The sequence below is a fragment of the Bufo gargarizans genome, chromosome 5, assembly GCF_014858855.1.
Source record: "Bufo gargarizans isolate SCDJY-AF-19 chromosome 5, ASM1485885v1, whole genome shotgun sequence".
In the NCBI taxonomy this organism is placed as follows: domain Eukaryota; kingdom Metazoa; phylum Chordata; class Amphibia; order Anura; family Bufonidae; genus Bufo; species Bufo gargarizans.
In genome coordinates, this window is record NC_058084.1 from 442,237,474 (window position 1) to 442,259,137 (window position 21,664).

The 21,664-nt window shown below is 41.3% G+C and overlaps 1 protein-coding gene across 3 annotated transcripts in view; it reads left to right on the top strand.

The window, feature by feature from the left end:
- Window positions 1-21,664, top strand: part of SPAG6 (sperm associated antigen 6) — a 149,350-nt gene that overhangs the window by 80,949 nt on the left and 46,737 nt on the right. For all 3 annotated transcript variants that reach the window (XM_044293912.1, XM_044293911.1, XM_044293913.1), the window contains one exon: window positions 16,388-16,593. In XM_044293912.1, coding sequence (XP_044149847.1) covers window positions 16,388-16,593 — 206 coding nt within the window. The remainder of the gene's footprint in view (window positions 1-16,387; window positions 16,594-21,664) is intronic.

A 21,664-nucleotide genomic window follows, 5' to 3' on the forward strand; every position in this document is an offset into this window, starting at 1 on the left:
CAGGATGAGGAGTCTAGGAGCCATCTCCGCTCTCACAGACCGCCTGTGGCTTCCTGCCGTCAGCGTGAAATCCTGCGCAGGTGCAAAAGGGCCTGGTTCCATGGCCAGGATCTCCTAGGCATGCACAGTGAGTGCTTGAAGCCGAGGTGTATACACCTCCGCTTACTGCACAGGTCAGGATCCCGGCGGCAGAACCAGGTCTTCTGCACCTGTGCGAGATTTCATGCTGACGTCAGGAAGCCAGGGGAGGTCTGTGAGAGCAAGATAGGTGGGGTAGAGGAGATGACTCCATGACCCCAGTGACTCCCTGAGTCACAAAATCAGTTTCTGATAGCGGACAGCCAACACTGGGAGCCTACCGGTAGTTCAGTAGGCCAGTTCTGATGACGGGTTCCCTTTTTGAAGGCAAGTTTTTATTTTTTCTATAATTTTAAAGCCACCATTTGAGCCAGGAAACCTTTTTAGAAAGTTCCTTTATTTTCTGGATTATGTGTAATTAAATGAACAAATCCGGCTAAGGTGTTCTTTAGTCTGAGATCAGAAGATGGGGTTTTTCATTTTGGTTTTAGAACTTTGAGGTTGACCATTTGGGAGCTTTGATGGTGAGGATGCTTTGTGCACATTACATCAACGAGAGTTTCATCCATCAGATAAGGTCGATTCACCATCTGCAAGCCCCCATTGTAGGCAGAGCCTCTTTTTTAAGTTACATCCGGTTGCTTCGAATGGGCGCATAAAGTGTGTTCTTTTTCCCATCAGCAATCCGATGCCTCAGTGGACGGACAGAGAAGTCTGATAGCCTTGTGTTTTGTAACTGGTGTAAAGCCCTTAAAAAGGCTGTGAGATGGAAGTGGCTTATGGCTGATTTCAGTGAATTACTCTTACCACTCAGACAGCAGATGTCTGCAGGTCCTATGATGGGAAAGAGCCTCATATGCATAATCTGTTAAAGTAACGCAGCTTTCTAATATACCTGGGGATGTTTGTGTTTGTCTTTGTGGCAAATGTTTAAAAATTCACATAATGTTTGTAAAATGTATACCTTACACCAGGGGTTGGCAACTTTTTTTTTTTTTTTTTTTTTTTTTTAACCCAGCGCGAATAAAATAAAATAAAAATCGGAGCAGAAGTGCAATACAATTGGTTAAAGTTTCCATCCAGTGTGACCCTTGTCCTTGACTTTCTTTGCGGTTCTTCAGTGGACAGACAGCTGTGGTTCATACGAGGTGGCTGGACACAAGTCTCAGGGTGGTCTGCAGTCCGATCTGCTAGCTCAAATATGTCAGACTGACAGCATTGCAACTTCAGGCTTCTTCGAACAGTTAAATTTCCCTTTTAAGTAATGTCCAACACAGGCAAAAGGTGCATTTTCTTTGGATGTTTCAAGCTCACAGAGCTTAATTGTCCACAGAGTGAGCTGTGGAAGTCAACCAAGTGCCTTCCAGCAAATATATGAATAATAAAGCATGTCACTGCTTCCCTAAATCCTCCTAGGGGACCAATATATGGGGCACCCCCCCCCCCCCCCCTCACAACCATACACTAAAGGTCCCTTTACACAGGACAACAGAGCAGCAGATTGTCCGGAGGGCTGTTCACTGGTGGAGGAGAACACTGCTATTACGTGCAGCGATTTCCTTCACATTATGGGAAGGAGCGATTGCTGATGCCATCACTCTTCCCCATACTGACTCGTTTGCCGGCAGCAGAGCGTGTTTACATGACACGAGCCACTGCCGGTAAACGATAATATTTGCAAATGAGCCTCTTGGAGCAATGGGGGCATTGTCATTACACCTAGAGGCTCTGCTCTCTCGGCAACTGCCACGCCTTCTCCACTTTGATTGACAGGGCCTGAAGTGATGATGTTTTAACTGCCTGGTCCTGTCAATCAAAGTGCAGTGGGTGTGGCAGTTGCAGAGAGAGCAGAGCATCTAGGTGTAATGACAACGCCCCTGTTGCTCCTAGACGCTCATTTGCATATATTAAACATATGAACATGGGACCAACACAGATGCCTTCAGCTGCCAAGCGCACGTTCAACAGGTCAGTTTCATAGGTACAAAGCTGTTGACAGATGCCCTTTAAATCGTGCCAGTCTCGTTCAAGACAAGACCAATAATCGGTTGATTGACGCAGGTCCGGCTTTGGTTTTACATGGCAGCCATTCATAGTTAACGACCATCTTGATTGGGGGAGAGAGACATGCTTTGTTAACGGCTCTCCAGTTTGAAAAAGCTTGGCGAGGTCAATCGGGCGTCGGGGAAACTGCTGGAGGGGTTAAAAAAATTAAAATTATTTAACTCTCCTTAATCCACTTGTTCGCGCAGCTGGCATCTCTTCTGTTTTCTTCTTTGAGGAATAGGAATTTTGATGACGTCACTACGCTCATCACATGGTCTGTCACACGATCCATCACCATGGTGATGGATCATGTGACGGACCATGTGATGAGCGTAGTGACGTCATCAAAGGTCCTATTTCCTCAAAGAAGACAGAAGAGATGCCGGCTGCGCGAACAAGTGGATTAAGGGGAGTTAATTTTTTTTGTTTTGTTTTTTAACTCCTCCAGCCCTATTGTACTATGCATTTTTGTATTCAGAATGCTATTATTTTTGTGAAAATCACCGCTCATATGCACAGCCCCATAGAAATGAATGGGTCCGTGCAACTCGCGCATTGCACCCGCGTGGGAAAACTCACCCGTGTGAAAGGGGCCTAAGGGTACTTTCACACTTGCGTTTTTCTTTTCCGGCATAGAGTTCCGTCACAGGGGCTCTATACCGGAAAATAACTGATTAGGCATATCCCTATGCATTCTGAATGGAGAGTAATCCGTTCCGTTTGCATCAGGATGTCTTCAGTTCAGTCGTTTTGACTGATCAGGCAAAACATAAAACCGTAGCGTGCTACGGTTTTATCTCCAGCGAAAAATACTGAAGACATGCCTGAATGCCATTTTTTCCCATAGGAATGTATTGGTGCCGGATCCGGCATTCAAAATACCGGAATGCCGGATCCGTCCTTCCGGCCTGCGCATGCGCAGATCGGTAAAAATGTAAAAAAAATATACAAGACGGATCCGTCTGTCCGCATGACAAGCGGAGAGACGGATCCGTCCTTGCAATGCATTTGTGAGACTGATCCGGATCCGTCTCACAAATGCTTTCAGTCAGCGGCAGATCGGCGGATCCAGCGGGCAGTTCCGGATCACACTGCTGCAAGTGTGAAAGTAGACTAAATCTGTTGGTAGTCTGAGGAGTTTTCCCTGCAGTAATTCCTGGTTCTTGCCATTTTGCGCTGGTCACTTTATCTAATATTGGATGCACTTTACTGGCCAAATGGGGTCTCTATCACAGTACTCATCCGCATGATTTTATATACGTGTTTGTCATTGTTACATTGTGTTTCAAGTGATATTTTGTTATTACATGTGTGGTCTATGTGATTTGGTAGAGTGGCTATCATTTCCATTTGCCCTAAAGGAATATTCATATGCTGCAAATATGTTGCAGGAATTCTGCAACCGAAAATCTGTTTCATACATGAGTGTTTTGTTTTGTTTTTTGTTGTTTTTTTTGCAGGGTTTTCTGCAAACCATCTTTCTTTATTTCTGTTTAGAAGCTTGAAAATTGTCATTGTATGGTAGATCTGCAGTCTTCTGCATGGGAATACATGATCCTCTCAGGGTCACGGACATTCATGTCCTTACTTCACTACTTTATATAATGTATATTATTTATTATATCTATGTTGTCAGTGGCTACAAATGTACATTCAGAGTTTTCAGACATATTCCGAAACTGCATGCTGACTCATTACAGCACAGTAACTAGTACAATAGTCGTCCAAATATGCCTGAACTGAGAGAATAGATGACTTGCTGTATGAGAAACTAATTTCAAGCTTGCATAGCCTCTTTATAAGGTGAAAGATAATACATAATATAGAAAAGGGGGTTACCGGGTCTTCTGAAATCATGGCGGAGTTCCCCAAATGTTTCTGCATTTAGATCACAATTATTTAAAGTGTACGTACCACACTTTTTTTTTTTTTGCCTTCTAATTAAAATCAGGTAGTGAAGTATTCCTTTTTGTTTTTTTTTTTATTTGTTTTTGTTTTTTAATTTTCCGAACATGATTGTCAGCTGCCATGTTGCTTGATCTGCTGTTAACAACATATAGTGATCTGCTTTACATGGCCACATGGACCATAGCCCACAATTACATGAGATGCTTAGGTTACTTTCACACGTGTTTTTTTGCGCATCAGTCATGGATCTGCAAAAATACTTCCGTTACAATAATACAACCACATGCATCTGTCATGAACGGATCCGGTTGTATTATGTCTTCTATAGCCATGACGGATCCGTCTTGAACACCATTAAAAGTCGAAGGGGGACGGATCAGTTTTCTATTGTGTCAGAGAAAACTGATCCGTCCCCATTAACTTAGGCCTCATGCACACGACAGTATTTTTTCACGGTCCGCAAAAACGGGGTCCGTAAGTCAGTGATCCGTGACCGGTTTTTCGTCCGTGGGTCTTCCTTGATTTTTGGAGGATCCACGGACATGAAAAAGAGTCGTTTTGGTGTCCGCCTGGCCGTGCGGAGCCAAACGGATCCGTCCTGAATTACAATGCAAGTCAATGGGGACGGATCCGTTGACACAATATGGTGCAATTGCAAACGGATCCGTCCCCCATTGACTTTTAATGTAAAGTCAGGAGTCCCTTTTATACCATCGGATCTGAGTTTTCTCCAATCCGATGGTATATTTTAACTTGAAGCGTCCCCATCACCATGGGAACGCCTCTATGTTAGAATATACTGTCGGATATGAGTTACATCGTGAAACTCAGATCCGACAGTATATTCTAACAGAGGCGTTCCCATGGTGATTGGGACGCTTCAGGTTAGAATATACTAAAAAAAACTGTGTACATGACTGCCAGGTGCTGCCAGGCAGCAGGGGGCAGACCCCCCCCCTGTTTTTAACTCATTGGTGGCCAGTGCGGCCGGCCCCCCCCTCCCTCCCCTGTAGTTAACTCATTGGTGGCCAGTGGGCCCCCCCCTCCCTCCCCTGTAGTTAACTCGTTGGTGGCCAGCCCCCCCCCCTCCCTCCCCTGTAGTTAACTCATTGGTGGCCAGTGGGCCCCCCCTCCCTCCCCTGTAGTTAACTCGTTGGTGGCCAGTGGACCCTCTCCCCTCCTAATTAAAATCTCCCCCCCCTATCATTGGTGGCAGTGGAGAGTACCGATCGGAGTCCCAGTTTAATTTGTAGAAGCATCATACTTACCTGCGAGCTGCGATGTCTGTGACCGGCCGGGAGCTCCTCCTACTGGTAAGTGACAGATCATTAGGCAATGCACCGCACAGACCTGTCACTTACCAGTAGGAGGAGCTCCCTGCCGGACACAGACATCGCAGCTCGCAGGTAAGTATAATGCTTCTACAAATTGCTAAGTAACCATGGCAACCGGGACTGCAGTAGCGTCCTGGTTGCCATGGTTACCGATCGGAGCCCCAGCCATTAAACTGGGACTCCGATCGGTACTCTCCACTGCCACCAATGATAGGGGGGGAGATTTTAATTAGGAGGGGAGAGGGCCCACTGGCCACCAACGAGTCAACTACTGGGGAGGGAGGGGGGGTCCCACTGGCCACCAACGAGTTAACTACAGGGGAGGGAGGGGGGGGGGCCCACTGGCTACCAATGAGTTAACTACAGGGGAGGGAGGGGGGGCTGGCCACCAACGAGTTAACTACAGGGCAGGAAGGGGGGGCCCACTGGCTACCAATGAGTTAACTACAGGGGAGGAAGGGGGGGGGGGGGGGCGGCCGCACTGGCCACCAATGAGTTAACTACAGGGGAGGGAGGGGGGGCTGGCCACCAATGAGTTAACTACAGGGGAGGGAGGGGGGGCTGGCCACCAACGAGTTAACTACAGGGGAGGGAGGGGGGGCCCACTGGCTACCAACGAGTTAACTACAGGGGAGGTAGGGGGGGCTGGCCACCAACGAGTTAACTACAGGGGAGGGAGGGGGGGCCCACTGGCTACCAACGAGTTAACTACAGGGGAGGTAGGGGGGGGCTGGCCACCAACGAGTTAACTACAGGGGAGGTGGGGGGGGGCTGGCCACCAACGAGTTAACTACAGGGGAGGGAGGGGGCGCTGGCCACCAACGAGTTAACTACAGGGGAGGGAGGGGGGGCCCACTGGCTACCAATGAGTTAACTACAGGGGAGGGAGGGGGGGGGGGGGGGTGGCCGCACTGGCCACCAATGTGTTAACTACAGGGGGGGGCTGCTGCCTGGCAGCACCTGCCAGGCAGCAGGGGGCATACATGTACACAGTTCTTTTAGTATATTCTAACCTGAAGCGTCCCCATCACCATGGGAACGCCTCTGTGTTAGAATATACTGTCGGATCTGAGTTTTCACGAAGTGAAAACTCAGCTCTGAAAAAGCTTTTATGCAGGCGGGTCTTCGGATGCCAATCTTGTGTGCATCCGTGTTCTTTCACGGACCCATTGACTTGAATGGGTCCGTGAACCGTTGTCCGTCAAAAAATAGGACCGGTCATATTTTTTTGACGGACAGGATACACGGATCACGGTCTCGGCTGCAAAACGGTGCATTTTCCAATTTTTCCACGGACCCATTGAAAGTCAATGGGTCCGCGAAAAAAAAACGGCACAACGGCCATGGATGCACACAACGGTCGTGTGCATGAGGCCTTATATTGTGTGCCAGGACTGAGCCGTTTGGCTCGGTTTTATCAGACGGACACCAAAACGTTGCAAGCAGCGTTTTGGTGTCCGCCTCCAAACTGGAACGGAGGCAAACTGACTCATTCTGAGCGGATCCTTTTCCATTCAGAATGCATTAGGGCAGAACTGATCCGCTTTTGAGAGCCCATGACGGATCTCACAAACGGAAAGCCAAAACGCTAGTGTGAAAGTTTTCTAGACTTTTTCTGGGACCTCTGCAGAAGTCATTGTGCAGGGAGGGGGAGAAGGTGAGCTCTGTCCATCTATTGCAAACGGTGGATCCTGTATTCTCTATACTAATTTGACGAAGGCCTGTTTCCGTGTGAGAGCATTATTTCCCAGCCTGAACTCTACTCCTGTGTGTTCCTACCCGACTTGTAATAAATTCTACTGATGGCATTATGTCAGTACGGTGCAGTATTATAAACCATTATAATGCTGTGAGGTCCTGTCACAGGAGCAGAGTTCAGGCCGGTAACTAACACATACTCTGGCCTACGTGTTCTTATGTAGAGTGTAAAAATAAAAAAAATGAGCTAGCACTCCAAAAAGTGGTAATTGGGTGTCGGACCCTTTTATTCCCCAAGAAGCAGTGTTCCAGCCCAGCAAATGAGGCCTTTGTCAAGTCTGTAAAAATGCTGTCTCTATGTATGTACAATTCTAGGGTTAGGCATGTCTCTAAGCACTGAGAATTTTTTTCTGGGGCACTCAGGCCTCTGATAATTCTAAGGAAATCTCCAAATCTCTCTGAATATAGTAGTAAAAAAAAAAAAAATCCAGTTTTATCTTGGTTTTAAAATTTGACTCTAGCAGTGACTTTAAATGTGTTCTCTGGTTTCAACTTTTTTTTTTTTTGTCTGCAAGCACTGGATAAGGTGGTGAAAGTGGGACGTTCTGAATGTACGTTCTGCACTACATATACTTCTCATTGCTGCTGGATCCACTTCGGACTTTGACTTTCAACACTGCATCAAAAACTGCAGTAAAACCACCCTTAGGGCTCATGCACACAAACGTATTTTCTTTCCGTGTGTTTTTTTTTTTTTTTTTTTTTGCAGCTACTCCGTGTGCATTCCGTTTCCGTTCCGCAAAAAAAAAATAAAAAAAAATGTACTATTATTGTCCGCATTACGGACAAGGATAGGACTATTCTATTAGAGACCAGCTGTTCCATTCCGCAAAATACTGAGTGCGCACAGGCGTCATCCATATTTTTTGCGGACTGCAAAAGACATACGGTCGTGTGCATGAGGCCTAAATGTGATGCATTTTGCACTGATGAACTTTATACTAAGACTGGTGTTTGTAACTTATATCTGCCCCTATGTATTGTCCATGTAATATAGTCTTTGTGATTGCTCTCACACTAGGGGTCTAGTGTGAATCTGGCCTAAGAGCGCTATGGACATATCCGTTTTAATTGACAAGATGAATGTCCATGATCTTCAACTACATCCTAAACTAGAGATAGATAGATAACCTAGTTTCTTTCTGTATCTTTAGACTCTTATTCTACTTAAAGAGCTTGTCTCATCAGACAATGGGGCCATATCGCTAGGATATGCCCCCATTGTCTTATAGGTGCGGGTCCCACCGCTGGGACTCACACCTATATCGAGAACGGAGCACCTAAAATGCTGGAGGGTATACTGCGAGAAAATCTAGATGTTGTTTTTTAATTGAAATACAACTATTTGGGCCTCAGCACAATTAAATCAAAAACACTTTGTTGGGCTATTGCTTGCTTTAAAACATAACTTTTACTAAGTTTGTTCCTAAAATAATGGGGAAACACTATCTATATTCAAAAATTAATTAACAGTGATAAATGTTGTACCTGTTGATGGACATTCCCTATACTGATATGGAATTTTCTTACCAGATCAGGGGATATATTTTTTTGTCCAAACTACTCCCGTCTGTATGGATCCAAACGGTTCAGGTACGCAGTTAGGCTCGTATTTACTGGATGGAATCTTCTATGGGACGGGGTCCTATCTAGCCCTAGATCTAATCCCTAATGGATGTGTTGGGATTGGGGCTATTAGGCCCTGCCTAACAGAAATACAGAGCACCCGCCCCGATAGGGGCGACCCCGTCAGGAACCTTTCCCTGTAAGGGGCCTAAATCCCTTATGGATTCCCTCTCTATTGTCCCAACATGTTTCGTCCCACTCTCTGGGGACTCATCAGGGGAGATATTCGCTCTTGGAGGGTTAACGCTTTAGTAGTTGTTCTGTTGAACGCGGGAGGTGTCGGATGTATCGACAAGTCCGTTTTTCAGAGACACTAAAAAGACAGTGGTCCGTGTCCTGTTGAGATGCGGGGAAGTGTCTCCAGCATCTATGTCTCACCGCCTGTAGTTTGTTGTCTCAGGAGGTTGGCGCTAGGTTGGCAGGGTATACTGCGCATGCACAGCTGTTCTCCATTCATTTTCTATGAGGTCTCCGAAAACAGCCGAGTGCTGGCTCAGCTGTTTCCGTCGGGCCCATAGAAGTTAATGGGAGCGGTGGCCAGCGGTGCGCTCCCATTGACTTCTATGGGGAGCGCGCTTGGTGGTGGCTGGACCGGAGTCCTCCAGCGACAATGTTGCGGAGCTCCGTTTCCAATATAGGTGCGGGACCTACAACTATAAGACAATGGGGGCATATCTTAGCGATATGCCTCCATATTCTGAGATGAGGCAACCCCTTTAAAGAGAATCTGTCAACACAAAATAACCATTTGTCTAAATCATATTTTTATGTTAAAACATGTTTTGTATTGTTTTTTATTTTCTTCAGGAGGATATGTCATCAGTTTAAAAAAAATCCCAGAAAACCCCTTTAAATCTTCAGCTACATAGGCCATAGACACAATGGTCAGGAGGGGGCCTCATTACCTTCTGTATCTTCTATGGGAGAGTTTTCTAGGCACGCTCTGTGACCTGTACAGAGGTCAGGAGGGAGTAGATAAGCTGTGATATCACCTATTGTGAAAGATGAACCCTGTGTTATCTATAGAGATGATATCTGTCATTGTAATCCTGCTTGTGGTGATAAAGCAATGGCTACTGGAAAGTTACCTTTAGGCCTCATGCACACAACCGTTGTCCTGTGTCCGTTGTTCCGTTTCCCGTGATTTTCTGCGGACCCATTGACTTTCAATGGGTCAGCGGAAAACTCTGCTAATGCACCGTTTGTCATCCGAGTCCGTGATCAGTGTTTCCAGTCCGTGAAAAAAATAAGACCTGTCCTATTTTTTTTCACGGACAATGGTTCGCGGACCCATTTAAGTCAATGGGTCCATGAAAAAACACGCATGCACACAAGATTGTCATCCGCGTCCGTTTTAGATGATATTTTTTTTTTTTTTTTTTTTTACTTCATGTTTGGAGATGCTCCAAAAATAAAGGAAGACACATGGAAAGAAAGACCAAACATGACCACCATGTACCCATCCTCTGATGGCTACTTCCAGCAGGATAATGCACCATGTCACAAAGCTCGAATCATTTCAAATTGGTTTCTTGAACATGACAATGAGTTCACTGTACTAAAATGGTCGCCACAGTCACCAGATCTCAACCCAATAGAGAATCTTTGGGATGTGGTGGAACGGGAGCTTCGTGCCCTATATGTGCATCCCTCAAATCTCCATCAACTGCAAGATGCTATCCTATCAATATGGGCCAACATTTCTAAAGAATGCTATCAGCACCTTGCGGAATCGATGCCACGTAGAATTAAGGCAGTTCTGAAGGCAAAAGGGGGTCCAACACCGTATTAGTATGGTGTTCCTAATAATTCTTCAGGTGAGTGTGTATCTAGCAGCCATTGTGAAAATTGCAGTATTTTGTATTGTTTAAATATATAGAACAGAGTGGCCTGGAAAAGAACTTAAATACTCACCAAAAATGCCCAAAAAAAAATAATTAAACCCAATAACGTGATTTTAAACCATGTCATTTTGTGATGACACATTCCCTTTGTGAAAGAGCTGGCTACCCTAAAGAGCTGATCCACGCTGGTGCTGCTAAATCTTAAACAGAGTGCACACCTGAAATACAAAACGGGATAGAAACAGGAACCGGAGCTCTGAAAGCTGCCAGTCACAACTTGTGGTTTATTGCACTTTTTTGGTTGTTTATAATGTTATCAAATAATGGCTGACCTGATGTGTAGCTGAAGAGCCGCTTTGGCTGGAGACAGCATTTAGGTTTTTTACCATAAGGGATACTTGTGCTGCCATATTAGTTACGCTCAAATACGATGCATGTTTCCTTGTGGCATTTTTTTTGTGTTTGGACATGGTGTTTTCCATACATTTACCTCATAGATTGCACTATAGGACTTAAAGGGACACTGACAGCCTCAATTAGCATATTTAGGTATATATACGTGAGTACAGGTCTTATAAAGTCTATTAAAATGATCTAAGTATCCCCACTGTCCACCTTTATAAGTACCAAAATATAAAGTTATATAACCTGCTTGTCCGGTCACCAATCTGCCCAAGGGGCGGCGTTTCATCACAAAATGCGCCCAGCCAGCTGCTCCTAACTGCCGTTCTGAAGCCCCGCCCAGCTCATCAATATTCACTTAGCTGGGCGGCGGCTACAACTCTCCGGACTCAAGTGCTGCAGCCTCTGCTTTATGCGCATGCGCCGGGCACTTGAGTCGGGAGAGTTGTAGCCGCCGCCCAGCTAAGTGAATATTGATGAGCTGGGCGGGGCTTCAGAACGGCAGTTAGGAGCGGCTGGCTGGGCGCATTTTGTGATGAAACGCCGCCCCTTGGGCAGATTGGTGACCGGACAAGCAGGTTATATAACTTTATATTTTGGTACTTATAAGGTGGACAGTGGGGATACTTAGATCATTTTAATAGACTTTATAAGACCTGTACTCACGTGTATATATACCTAAATATGCTAATTGGGGCTGTCAGTGTCCCTTTAATGTCAGAAAAAAAAATGCTTGCCTTAAAGGGCATCGGTCACCACATATCATTATGTCAAATAGTCGGGCAGCTGTCCATTTGCGCTTGTAATCAGAGTCCCATGATGTACCTGGCATCTCTATATATTCCATCAATCCTCTGAAAAAATGTATAATTTGCAAGTTACCCCCTAGATGCAATGATGGCAGTGCCTTTGCATCCAGAGGCTCTCCTCCCTGTCTTCTATGCCACGCCCCCACTACTGTGATGGACAGGACTGGCAGTCCCTAAAGTCTCATGGGATCGCATTCTGTACATGCGCAGTAAAGGGCTGGAGACATCTGAGCAGATGGGCAATCTCCATCCTTTTACTGCGCATGTACAGAACACGATCCCGCAAGACTTCAGGGACTGCCTGGCCTGTCCATCACAGTGGTGGGGTCACAGCATAGAAGAAAGGGAGGGGAGCCTCTTGGTGCAACAGCACCACCCTCCTTGCACCTCAGGGGTAATATGAATATTTAGAAACTTTTTATTTATTTTTTATTGACGGAGCATATGGAGATGCCAGAGACATCATGGGACTCTTCTGACAAGCACAGATGGACAGCTGCCGACCATTTGATATAGTGGTATGTGCTGGCAGATGCCCTTTTACGGTACATCCACACATAATGGATTTACTGTGTTTTATTTTTACATCAAATCTGCAGTTCTTTAAAGATTTTTATTTTTTTTTTCAGGATTACTACGGTTATTCACAGATACGCTTATGTAGTTGCTTATCTCATGGACTTCTTCCGCATGCTTTTTTTTTTTTTTTTCCCCAATTTGGACTCTCTTGACCAATTTTCTCCATGTAAGCAAATCCCTCTGGTTTGGTTTGTTTCCATCCTGTATGTAGCACTACACTGCTCGTTTCCAGGGGTTACAACCACCCTGCAATCCAGCAGTGGTGGTCGTGTTTGTACACTATAGGAAAAAGCTTCGGCCTGTTCGCGCCCCCATGGTCCCGGCTACCAGAGAGGCCTTTTCTTTTTTCATATAGGCCTCTTTCACACAGGTGCAATGCGTGAGGTGAACCTCATGGACCCATTAATTTCTATGGGGCTGTGCACATGAGCGGTGATTTTCATGCATCACTTGTGCGTTGCGGGAAAATAGCATGCTCTACTTTGTGCGTTTTTCACGCAGTGCAGGCCCCGTAGAAGTGAATAGGGCTTCGTGAAAATTGCAAGCAAGTGCGGATGCAGTGCGATTTTTCACGCAATGCTGCTAGGAGACGATCGGGATGGGGACCCGATCATTATTATTTTCCCTTTATAACATGGTTATAAGGGAAAATAATAGCATTCTTAATACAGAATGCATAGTACAATAGTAAGAGGGGTTAAAAAAAAATATATAATAATTTATCTCTCCTTAATCCACTTGTTCGCGCAGCCCGGCTTCTCTTCTGTCTTCATCTTTGCTGTGCAGTAGGAAAAGGACCTGTGGTGACGTCACTGCGCTCATCACATGGTCCGTCACAGAACCCATCACCATGGTGATGGATCATGTGATGGACCATATGATGAGCGCATTGATGTCATCAAAGGTCCTTTACTAGGTCCAGAAGAAAGAAGAGAAGCCGGGCTGTGCGAACAAGTGGATTAAGGTGAGTTAAATTTTATATATATTTTTTTTAACCCCTCCAGCTCTATTGTACTATGCATTCTGTACTAAGAATGTATTATTTTCCCTTATAACATGGTTATAAGGGAAAATAATAGCAATCTACAGAACACCGATCCCAAGGCCGAACTTCTGTGAAAAAGTTTGGGTTTGGGTACCAAACATGCTGATTTTTCTCACACGTGTGCAAAACGCATTAAAATGTTTTACACTCGCGCAGAAAAATCACGCATTTTTCTGCGACGCACCAGCATTCTATCCATCCCTAAAACATGATGCCCGTGTGAAAGAGGCCATAGTGTGCAAGAATGGCCACTGCTGCTGGATTGTGGGGTGGTCATAACCCCTGGAAATGAGCAGCATATAATGTGATGGAAAAATTAATCCAGCCAGCAAAGGAAGCAACATGGACAATCACAATACATTAGTAAGTGGCTTATATTAACTATCTCTACATGATAAATGCCATTTGCTGGAGTAACACAATCCCTTTAAGATTAATTAGCCGATTACTTTAGGCAGTTTCTAAGTGGCGGCCTTGTCTATGCAAAATATCCAATACAAAACGCTAACAGCAATGCAGTGCAGTATATACAGGAGACTACAGCAAGGATCAGACAGTCACAGGCAGAGCACATAGCTACTAGAGGACCTGACGCATCTGCTGTAGTAAATCCTTATATTCTCCATCAAATAATACATCTGCAGCATCTTTCTCTTAAAACTCAGCATTTTGCTGTCCCTCTGTTATTCCTCCTGGAAATGAATGCCTACATTGACAGCAATGTGTTACTATTCTCCTTGTCCCATAGCCCTCTCTAGAAGGATCCTTTTTGCCCCTGAGTGGTGTATGTGGCTCCCCACTTTCGGCTGGCCGAATGAATCAGAAACTTTCTGCAACGTGTGAGACTTGTGCAGATCTCATTTTTAGGGCTCATGCACACAAAGGTTTTTGCGTTCCATATACGGGTTGTTTTTTGATTCCGTATACGGAACCATTCATTTCAATGGGTCCACAAAAGATGCGGACAGCACTCTGTGTGCTGTCCGTATCCGTTGCTCCGTTCCGTGGCCCTGCAAAAAAAAAATGGGCCTCCTGTCCTGTTCCGCAAATTGCAGAAGGCACAAGGGCGGCATCTGTTTTTTGCAATTTACTATGAATCCCACTGCAGATTTTCTGACTGCAGAAATTTCAAGTTTTGCAGATATGCCGGTATCTCATGTAATAATCATATGTTGCGGTCTTCTCAGCAACAATTTGCTTAAAACGTCCAACATGGAAAACATATCCATTACGTTTTTATTTTATTTTTTCCTCTTTTGCATTATCTGTGTTCAGTGCGCTGTTTTATAACTGTTCCTTTTCCTGATATTTGTCATATGTTCCACTTTAACCAGTAATTTGATAATTTGGCCATTACTAACCATTACGTTTGGACAACCCATTTGACATATACCGTACAACCTATTATTATTATTGAGACTTTCTGCGGTTCACTCACTTCTCCGACTCAAATTACCTCACCTTTGGGGTAATTGGGCCTCGTTTTTTAGTAAGGCCCTACAGCAATTTGTACGTCAGTCTGTAGGGAAAAAACAAAGTGTGCTTGGGTGAAATTAATCTTCATTATTTCTAATCGTCCCTTGTGTGTTGTGTGAATGTGTGTGTTTCTGCACATGCCTCCTCCTGCTCCTCCCAATACGCACACATACAGTCCATAATCTTACAGATTGCGGATCAGCAAGCGTTACTGACTACCGAGCGTCCTTCTCGGGCTAGAATCCATCAGCAGCTGCTACCACTGGGTAAACTAGAAGGTGGACAGACGACAAAAAGATCTTATTCCAAAATATTCTTGAAATGGTGACGTGCGATTTCCCCTTGGAGAAGAGCTGTGGCCTGTGTAAGCTGAAAAATAACGCGTCTGATGAGAAATCGTCGACAAGGCGTTGCTCTCAGGTTGCATCTGCTGGACGAGCATTTTACTTTTAGTATTGAAAATAATTAGTATTTTTTTATTTATTTATTTTTTGTAAAAAGGAACCTCTATAATCCTGTGTTTGTCTGGTTTTGAGTCTCACATGTTTGTAATCAGTTTGGAAAAATATTAAAGGACGGCCACTGAGGAGTAATTTAACCCTTAATTGTGAGGAAACTTGGAACAAAGCAGAATTTAGTTTTTTTTAATTGAAGAATGCTTTTAACTACGAGCGTTACGATTTGACAGATAGATGGATAAAAATGGCTCCAGGTTAGGAGCTGAAACGTCGCGATGTATATGGATGGGTAAATAAATCATTTATGGACATTATTTGTTATTAGAGCGCCATTCATTCCATGGCACTGTACATGTGTTAAGTGGTGCACATACATAATACAGACCATAAGCATGAACAATCAAGGCTAGATGGATAGAAAACAATGCAATGTTTCGGTCCTCTTACTGGGACTTTTCCCAAGCTGTGCTGCAGATCAGAGAGAGAGATATAGGAGACATGGATACATATTAGACACAAATATATAATATATATATATATATATATGTGTGTAATAGGTAAGTGTTTGGGACCTAGATATTAGATATATAGATTTTTCTGTATCTCTGTATGCTCCTGTTCCTGTGAATACTGAATAATATCTAATTCTGCCTTGTGCCCACTATGGGGTGTGGCTGTGCCTGGGCTTTGTTCCTGTGGTCAGCCATGCATATAATGGCAGTGTGGACCAGTCTGGGCTTAAACAGCTGACATCTGCTTACTTTTTCCCCATAGAATAACAAGCCATTGCGGTCTAATCTACCTCCAATATGTGCCTGTAAGAAGGGGCTCCAACTATTGACCGGTGTCCCTTTCAGCCGGGGATTGGTCCACATGGCTGCAGGAACTGGGAGGGCTGATTTGAAATGCAGATCTCCAGTCCACCCTGCCCTCTCCTCCTTTGGTGTGTCTGTCATAGTGAAAAATGGCTTGCACAAGGGTCATTCACCCGTGCTTACTTAATTACCTCTTGTTGGACCTCCAGAACTGTCACAAGCTGTGGTGGATGCAGGAGCCGTTCCCCTCCTCGTGCTGTGTATCCAGGAGCCAGAAGTGGCTTTGAAAAGGATTGCGGCTTCAGCTTTGAGCGATCTATCAAAGCATTCTCCAGAGCTGGCTCAGACCGTGGTGGACGCAGGGGCAATTGCCCACTTAGCCCAGATGATTCTCTCTCCAGATGCCAAACTCAAGGTACTTCTTTTCATTCATCATTCTAAGTAGTGAATATTTACTGTGCCTTTAATTCTATTTTATTTGATTCTCTTTGAAGGGGAATGCTTCAGAAGAAATGCAGTCACTTCTGAATATTGTGCAGATACTTTATCAGAGGTTCCTCAGCTAAATGTATCATGTACTTCCATGGTTGATACATTGCTGCATCTGTTCCATGCAGTCCTGTGTAACTCTGATAAAACATTGTACACAATGACAAACTCAGATCTCTTACTGGGTAACACACTCTGCTCTGCTACATCGCTTACAAGTGTTGGTGTTTAGTTTCATCTGTAAAGCACGCAGCCGTAGGTAGGCAGTGTTCAGGCAGCAGCTTGTCTGCAGTGGGACATGGACATGAAGGTGCAGATCATTGCACCTCTTACACCCGCAGAAGTAGCTGCTCTTCTCATTTGTCATGAATTGTTCGCCTTGGACAGTTGCTTCTGGCCGACCTGCAGTGATTAGCACAAAGCCACCACCAAAGGAATTCACTTTCCCATTCATTCTGGATTTATATATATTTGCAGCCATGTGTCCCTTGTATTACTTAAGAAGAGGTTTATGTAGTATATGGTGAATACGTGTATCCTCGGCGGCTACGGTTTGGATTTTTAGAACACGGAGATAATGATTCTGGGTTTCCTTCTGTGTAGTTACAGTTAATAGTACATTTTTTATAATTTATGTGCCTTAAATATATCTATCTATATATCTATCTATGTATCTGATATATCTCAGTGAACAAAATAGCAATACTATGTTATTAGAGATTATGGTTTCAGGGTGTCCTACCTGATCCAAAGTTGCATATAGCCCATAAAACAAAAACATCCACAGCACTACACATTTGAGTCTCTTGCCAGGACTTAAAAAAAAAGGTCCTAGCATAGGACTGAAACAACACTCTGAATATTAGTGATAAAATCCCACTGATTCTCAACTTCTTGAAGTTCTGCAGATCTATTTTTCTATCTATCTATCTATCTATCTATCTATCTATCTCTATCGAAAAAAAGAGTATTACCGTTAGGAAATGGTGATAAGATGGGTACAAATCCTCAGGATACATAGATCAATCCTTCATATATAAAGTAGATAAATATGCAGCGCTCCAAAAAAGTGAGGACTTTATTTAGGTTATGAGCACATGGGCTAAATAAAGTCCTTTTTTGAATTTTTAGAGTGCTGCATATTTCTTTTTTTACTGTCTATCTCATATCCATATCTATATCTATCGCATATCTATAATCTATCTCGTATCTATAATCTATCTCGTATCTATAATCTATCTCGTATCTATAATCTATCTCGTATCTATAATCTATCTCGTATCTATAATCTATCTCGTATCTATAATCTATCTCGTATCTATAATCTATCTCGTATCTATAATCTATCTCGTATCTATAATCTATCTCGTATCTATAATCTATCTCGTATCTATAATCTATCTCGTATCTATAATCTATCTCGTATCTATAATCTATCTCGTATCTATAATCTATCTCGTATCTATAATCTATCTCGTATCTATAATCTATCTCGTATCTATAATCTATCTCGTATCTATAATCTATCTCGTATCTATAATCTATCTCGTATCTATAATCTATCTCGTATCTATAATCTATCTCGTATCTATATCTATCTCGTATCTATAATCTATCTCGTATCTATAATCTATCTCGTATCTATAATCTATCTCGTATCTATAATCTATCTCGTATCTATAATCTATCTCGTATCTATAATCTATCTCGTATCTATAATCTATCTCGTATCTATAATCTATAATCTATCTCGTATCTATAATCTATAATCTATCTCGTATCTATAATCTATAATCTATCTCGTATCTATAATCTATAATCTATCTCGTATCTATAATCTATAATCTATCTCGTATCTATAATCTATAATCTATCTCGTATCTATAATCTATAATCTATCTCGTATCTATAATCTATAATCTATCTCGTATCTATAATCTATAATCTATCTCGTATCTATAATCTATAATCTATCTCGTATCTATAATCTATAATCTATCTCGTATCTATAATCTATAATCTATCTCGTATCTATAATCTATAATCTATCTCGTATCTATAATCTATAATCTATCTCGTATCTATAATCTATAATCTATCTCGTATCTATAATCTATAATCTATCTCGTATCTATAATCTATAATCTATCTCGTATCTATAATCTATAATCTATCTCGTATCTATAATCTATAATCTATCTCGTATCTATAATCTATAATCTATCTCGTATCTATAATCTATAATCTATCTCGTATCTATAATCGATAATCTATCTCGTATCTATAATCTATAATCTATCTCGTATCTATAATCTATAATCTATCTCGTATCTATAATCTATAATCTATCTCGTATCTATAATCTATAATCTATCTCGTATCTATAATCTATCTCGTATCTATAATCTATAATCTATCTCGTATCTATAATCTATAATCTATCTCGTATCTATAATCTATAATCTATCTCGTATCTATAATCTATAATCTATCTCGTATCTATAATCTATAATCTATCTCGTATCTATAATCTATAATCTATCTCGTATCTATATCTATAATCTATCTCGTATCTATAATCTATAATCTATCTCGTATCTATATCTATAATCTATCTCGTATCTATAATCTATAATCTATCTCGTATCTATAATCTATAATCTATCTCGTATCTATAATCTATAATCTATCTCGTATCTATAATCTATAATCTATCTCGTATCTATAATCTATAATCTATCTCGTATCTATAATCTATAATCTATCTCGTATCTATAATCTATAATCTATCTCGTATCTATAATCTATAATCTATCTCGTATCTATAATCTATAATCTATCTCGTATCTATAATCTATAATCTATCTCGTATCTATAATCTATAATCTATCTCGTATCTATAATCTATAATCTATCTCGTATCTATAATCTATAATCTATCTCGTATCTATAATCTATAATCTATCTCGTATCTATAATCTATAATCTATCTCGTATCTATAATCTATAATCTATCTCGTATCTATAATCTATAATCTATCTCGTATCTATAATCTATAATCTATCTCGTATCTATAATCTATAATCTATCTCGTATCTATAATCTATAATCTATCTCGTATCTATAATCTATAATCTATCTCGTATCTATAATCTATAATCTATCTCGTATCTATAATCTATAATCTATCTCGTATCTATAATCTATAATCTATCTCGTATCTATAATCTATAATCTATCTCGTATCTATAATCTATAATCTATCTCGTATCTATAATCTATAATCTATCTCGTATCTATAATCTATAATCTATCTCGTATCTATAATCTATAATCTATCTCGTATCTATAATCTATAATCTATCTCGTATCTATAATCTATAATCTATCTCGTATCTATAATCTATAATCTATCTCGTATCTATAATCTATAATCTATCTCGTATCTATAATCTATAATCTATCTCGTATCTATAATCTATAATCTATCTTCGTATCTATAATCTATAATCTATCTCGTATCTATAATCTATAATCTATCTCGTATCTATAATCTATAATCTATCTCGTATCTATAATCTATAATCTATCTCGTATCTATAATCTATAATCTATCTCGTATCTATAATCTATAATCTATCTCGTATCTATAATCTATAATCTATCTCGTATCTATAATCTATAATCTATCTCGTATCTATAATCTATAATCTATCTCGTATCTATAATCTATAATCTATCTCGTATCTATAATCTATAATCTATCTCGTATCTATAATCTATAATCTATCTCGTATCTATAATCTATAATCTATCTCGTATCTATAATCTATAATCTATCTCGTATCTATAATCTATAATCTATCTCGTATCTATAATCTATAATCTATCTCGTATCTATAATCTATAATCTATCTCGTATCTATAATCTATAATCTATCTCGTATCTATACTCTATAATCTATCTCGTATCTATAATCTATAATCTATCTCGTATCTATAATCTATAATCTATCTCGTATCTATAATCTATAATCTATCTCGTATCTATAATCTATACTCTATCTCGTATCTATAATCTATAATCTATCTCGTATCTATAATCTATAATCTATCTCGTATCTATAATCTATCATCTATCAATCGTATCTATCTAGTATCTATAACTAATCTATCTCGTATCTATAATCTATAATCTATCTCGTATCTATAATCTATAATCTATCTCGTATCTATAATCTATAATCTATCTCGTATCTATAATCTATAATCTATCTCGTATCTATCTTCGTTTTAAGAAGGATCATTCATTTCACAGGCATATACAATGAAATCCCTTGGATCTGACATCTGATAATCCAAGATATTTGATCGAGCACAGAACTATATTATAATGTAAAATTTAATGAGACCCGAAGCAGAAGACTGGGAAGAGAATCAACTAGAACATTTATCATTTTGTTCCGATTAATTAGCAGATTTGTCAGATTAAGGCCTCATGCACATGACCGTATTTTTTTTCCCCCGTGTCCGTTCCTTTTTTCTTTTTTGGCGGATAGGATGCGGACCTCAAAAAACACTGTCGTGTGCATGTAGCCTAATATAGCGGTAACAGATGTTGTGCTGTAATTTTATGTTACCCCGCCCCCCTCTACCCTCTCAAAGTGAGTTTTATACACTTTATAACTGTCCAATAATTCAGAATATTTGATAATCACTTATTGACTGCCATTGATGTTGGATTAAAGGAATTTTACTGTATTACTTACCAGATAGATGGTTCTGGTGACAGCCATGGATTGCTATGCCAGTTGTTCTGTATGTACTGTATACCAAGCACTTAATATTGCACTTAACTAAGAAGTAGAAATTGATCTGTACATTTAAACACGATACAAAGCAGGGAAGGTTATAAACCTCTAACATAAATCCTATTTTTGCCAAATTTATATAATTTTAATGAGGATAATTATTCAAATAAATTATCTGTGTTTTA